At 35.9% G+C, this 5,057-nt stretch overlaps 1 protein-coding gene across 1 annotated transcript; it reads right to left on the bottom strand.

Annotated features, from left to right (window-relative positions):
- Positions 1-415: 415 nt before the first annotated feature.
- LOC138889475 (uncharacterized) lies at positions 416-4,586 on the bottom strand. The gene is made up of 4 exons (XM_070172785.1): positions 4,457-4,586; positions 1,358-1,807; positions 1,136-1,257; positions 416-625 (listed from the first exon to the last, which is right to left on the bottom strand). Exons 1-4 carry the CDS (start codon positions 4,584-4,586, stop codon positions 416-418), a joined length of 912 nt encoding a protein of 303 aa, XP_070028886.1.
- Between the last annotated feature and the right edge of the window lie 471 nt (positions 4,587-5,057).

Below are 5,057 nucleotides of genomic sequence, written 5' to 3'. Positions count from 1 at the left end.
TTTCGACTATGCCATTTTGCTGAGGTGTATAGGCACAGGACCTTTGATGTATTATACCTAATTGTTTGAATATATTATTATATACATCATTTAAGAACTCAGTACCATTGTCAAATCTAATAACTTTAACCACGACATTAAACTAGGTTTGAACATATTTTAGGAAGAATGGAATAAAAGTACTGGCATCTAGTTTTTGTTTTAACAAATAGACCCATGTCATTCTAGTAAAATCATCTACTATGGTTAGAAAATATTTGTTTCCATCAAAGGTTTGAACTTTGTAAGGTCTCAATACATCCATATAAACAAGATCAAATTTACCAGAACTTTTACTTGAGCTAGTAGGCAAAGGTAGTCTATATTGTTTAGCACATGGACATATACTACACTTCTCAATAGTTTTTGCTATAGCCTAATTTTTAGCATGCAGTATTTTATTTAAGGTAGTACTAGATACACTGCCAAATCTCATATGCCACAATTTTATTTTATCTTCAGTAATAGCAGTAACTTGATGCACTTTTAGACTGGGTTTTCCAAGTTTTCCTATAGACTTGTTTAATAGCAAGTACAGGCCTTCACTCTCCTTATCAATCTTATTCACATTGCCACTGCAAAGATCCTGAAACACACAAAAGTTAGGATAAAGGGAAACTACACAATTTAATTGTTTTGTTGCATATGAGACTGACATAAGGTTATATTTGAACTTGAGGCAGTAGAAATACATTAGTTAGAGTACTGTTATCAGAAATTGTGCTAGAGCCAATATATGTTATTTGTGATACATCACCATTCGGTAATTGCACATTTTTTGAATTTGTACTTTTTAATAGAGATGCTTTGTTTAGCATGCTTATATCAAATACCAAATGGTTTGTGGCACCAGTGTCAATAATCAAGGCTCTAAGGATTTTTATCACTAGCATTTCCTTACTGCTGCTAATACCTGCGTGCTACATTGGCTAAGGAAGCAGTATGGGAATTTGTACTTTTGCTGCTGACTTTGATTGAGTAGTTGTACAATTTGTTCATATTGAGACTAAGTGAATGCACATGCTCTAGTCTGAATTATCTGTCTTGGGAGCTGATTCATTTGAGCCATTTGTTCAGGTGAGTCTATATAGTGTACTATGTTGGCTTTATTGTTCCTTTGATTATCAAGCTGTGTCAACTCATTACTAGCTTCTTCTGAGAACACATTGTAAGCAGCAGATGAACCACATGGTCCACCCTTTCTTTTGTATTTGTATTCTAGAGGATATCCTTTCAGTTTATAACAATTTTCTCTGATGTGATTTCTCATCTTGTAGTGATCACAATATAAGTTATTGGGTTTTTCTGAACTTCTGACCTTGATATCCTGTCTTAGAGTACATAGCAGTAGGATCAAGAGTAGACATAGTACCCAATAGACCAACTGAGTTGGAGATTGTTCCCATAGCCTTTTGTGACTTATCACTAACTATCATAGCATAGGCTTGGTTTACTGAGGGTAGTGGTGTCATCAGAAGTATCTGACTCCTAGCTTGTAGATAGTTATCATTCAGCCCCATTAGAAACTGATATAATTTTTGTCTTTGAAGATAGGCTACAAACTCCCTTGACTTATCACATTTACAGCCTGGTAGTGGCACTAGTGCCTCTAATTCAACCCAAAGCTCTTTCATCTTTGTGAAGTAAGTTGCCACAGATGTTGTTCCTTGAGTTAGTTTTACAATTTCTTGATGTATACTAAATGATCTTGATCCATCCACCTTATTGAATCTTTCTTTCAGATCTTCCCAAACATCTTGAGCACTATCTGCTGATCATAGGCTAAAACCTCATATTTTAGTCGTTGTAACAACACTTTAGTTATTGCATTTTATAAAGGTTTAAGCTTAAATAATAATGAGTTGTACTAAATTCATGCTTTATGCCTTGCAGAAAGAGATTCCGACTTAAGAATTAAATTTGGGATAAATTTGATTAATTTGGGGCTTTGAAGTCTCAGTAAAAGCTAAATAATGTCGGGATCGTGTTCGAGGGTCACATAACAAGCCCGGATAGAAAAACAAAAGAAAAAATGAAGCAGCGCAAAAAAATACACTGTCGCGCTGCATGGGACGCCGCGGTAGTGCAATTCCAGCAAATCTGCTTTGTTAAATTATATTATGCCTTTGTCCAATCCATGTACGCGATGCACGGGGCGTCGCACGGGGTGCCGCGGACGTGTAAAAATCACAAAACTATTCTATTTTGGTCTTAAAAGGGCGTAATTATCAAAACTCATTCTTACACGATTAAAAAGGGAAAAGCAGCAATTATTGACGGACCAGACCTGATCTTAGAGAGAAAAAGAAGAGGAGATTCATCTTCAAAGATCACAAATCAAGAGGAACAACACTTTGGAGAAAGGATTAAAAGAGTTTTTCTAAACTTTCTTCTAGTATCTATTTATTTGATGTTTAAGAATTATATTGTTGATGTTTGTATGAATATGAGTGGCTAAAAAGCCAAATATTCTGGGGTCATAGGTGTTAGATGATTATGTTGTTTGAAGCTTAAATTGATGATCTTGAATTTATCATTATGGGTTGTTTATTTGATTCTGTTGTTAATTATTTTACTGTGTAGCTAACAGTGAAATACTATTTATGAATCTTGAGTTAAACTTGAAAAAAGAAATTCTTGATTGCATATAGAATCAAACAGAACAAGATCTTGATCCTGGGCATGGGGTGAAAGATTAGCGATTAAGATAGAAATATACTTAATTGTCTTGTTTGGTTGAAAAATAAGAATTGTAAATGCATTTGAGTTAATATTAATGTCATAGAAATATAGGTATTAATTTAACCTAAATAGGCGCATAAGAATTCGACATATTCTTATGGGTATTATTAACCCTATAATTAATAACCCAGATAATTCAATAAATCATTCCTAAGCTAAAAGCGTAGCATGATCTCTAGCAAGCCCATGACCCTGGAATATCTCTTTTATTAATTGTTAAAAGAAAATTGAATAAATGGCGTAGTAACTTTGCGTTGTATTATTGTTTGATTACTAGTTAAATTGTAAATTTGTTATTTATGCATTTTGTGATGAATTAGCTTGAATTGATAATTGTTTGATTTTGCATTAGTCGATAAGTTGATCATAATTCCTCGTGGGGAACGATACTTTACTTATTACTATATTACTTGAAGATCGCGTACACTTGCGTGAGTGTTTTGGTCGCAACAAGTTTTTGGGGCCGTTGCTGGGGAATTAGAAATTAGCATCTTGACACAGGTCACTTTGATCTTAAACAGTACATGGTACAGCTGATTCAGTCCACTGGGCAATATGTAGGTCTATCTCATGAAGACCCGCAGTGGCACATTCAGAATTTTTTAGAAATCATGGATACTTACAACTATCCAAATGTTTCCAAGGACTATGTCAGGCTAACCTTGTTTCCTTTTTCATTGTTGGGGGAAGCTAAAGAATGGTTGCAGAAGGAGCCTGCTAATTCAATCCATACTTGGGATGATTTAGCAAAGAAATTCTTAATCAAGTTTTTCCCCACTAAAAAGACAAAGTCTTTGCGGAGCCAGATTCTTGGGTTTCAACAACGGGATGGTGAGACTCTTCGCAAAGCTTGGGAAAGATACAAGAAACTACTCCGAGACTGTCCACATCATTGTCAGACTGATGAAGTATTGGGACATACTTTTGTTGATGGATTAGATGAGACTTCAAAGATGAATCTTGATTCAGTTTGTGGAGGTAGTTGCATGGCGAGACCATATAGTGAAATACAACTTCTGCCAAACAACTTTACCGCTAATGATCATAATTGGCAAGGTGAGCGAGAACCAAGGAGAGCAATGAAATAGAAAGTAGCAGTGGTACTTGAACTTGATGACTTTTCCACCATGAGAGCATATATAGCAACGTTGGCAAATCAAATGAATAGAATGACAATGAACCAGACACAACAAATGTCGATTTGTTGCGAAATGTGTGGTGACAATCACACGAGTGACATGTGCCCCACAAATCCTGAATCTATTTATTATGCGGGGCAATAAAGCAGAGGTTCGATGAACCAACATGCACAATATGGTAACACTTACAATCCAAATTGGAAGAATCATCCTAATTTCTCCTGGGGTGGAAATCAATCAAATCAGAATCAATATAAACCTCAAGGAAATTTTAATCAACCTCAAAGGCCACCCCGGCAGGTAGAAGAAAGTACAAATGATTTGTTGAAGAAATTGTTACATGACAATCAACAACTTAGAACTAACTTCAGAAATCTTGAAAGACAAATGGGACAGCTAGCTGAAAATCAAAATGCTAGGCCTGCAAGTGCTCTTCCAAGTGATACAGAGAAAAATTCCGCAAGTTAGTGCAATTACACTTAGAACTGAAAGGGAATTAGAAGAAGTTCCAAAGAAGAGAAAAGACAAGCTTATACCTGAGGGTGAATTGATTCCCAAAGCAACACAGGAAGCAAATAAAGATGATACAGTTTCAGCGCCCGTGAATGTTCCAAGGCCACCACCACCTTTTCCACAAAGATTGCAGAAAAAGAATGATGACCACATGTTCAACAAATTTCTCTCTATGTTGAGTCAGATTCAATTGAATATTCCGTTGGTAGATGTGATTCGTGAAATTCCAAAGTATGCCAAGTACATAAAAGATATTGTGGCTAATAAAAGGAGATTGACTGAATTTGAAACAGTTGCACTTACTGAGGAGTGCACTTCAAGGGTCCAAAATAAGCTTCCTCAAAAGCTTAAGGATCCTGACAGCTTTACTATCCCTGTGAGAATAGGTAATATTGATGTAGGCCATGCACTTTGTGATTTGGGAGCGAGCATAAATTTGATGCCATTGTCTTTGCACAAACAATTGGGTTTGGGAGCTCCAAAACCCACCACGGTGATGTTGCAACTAGCAGACAGGTCCGTAGCTTACCCGAAAGGGGTGATTGAATATGTGCTGCTGAAAATTGGGAAATTTATTTTCCCCGCTGATTTCATTATCTTGGATTTTGAAACCGATGAAAAATT

This window comes from Nicotiana sylvestris, chromosome 4 (genome assembly GCF_000393655.2).
Source record: "Nicotiana sylvestris chromosome 4, ASM39365v2, whole genome shotgun sequence".
Taxonomy (NCBI): domain Eukaryota; kingdom Viridiplantae; phylum Streptophyta; class Magnoliopsida; order Solanales; family Solanaceae; genus Nicotiana; species Nicotiana sylvestris.
The sequence above is the reverse complement of the archived record's forward strand: the minus strand, read 5'-3'. Positions and strand labels throughout refer to the sequence as shown.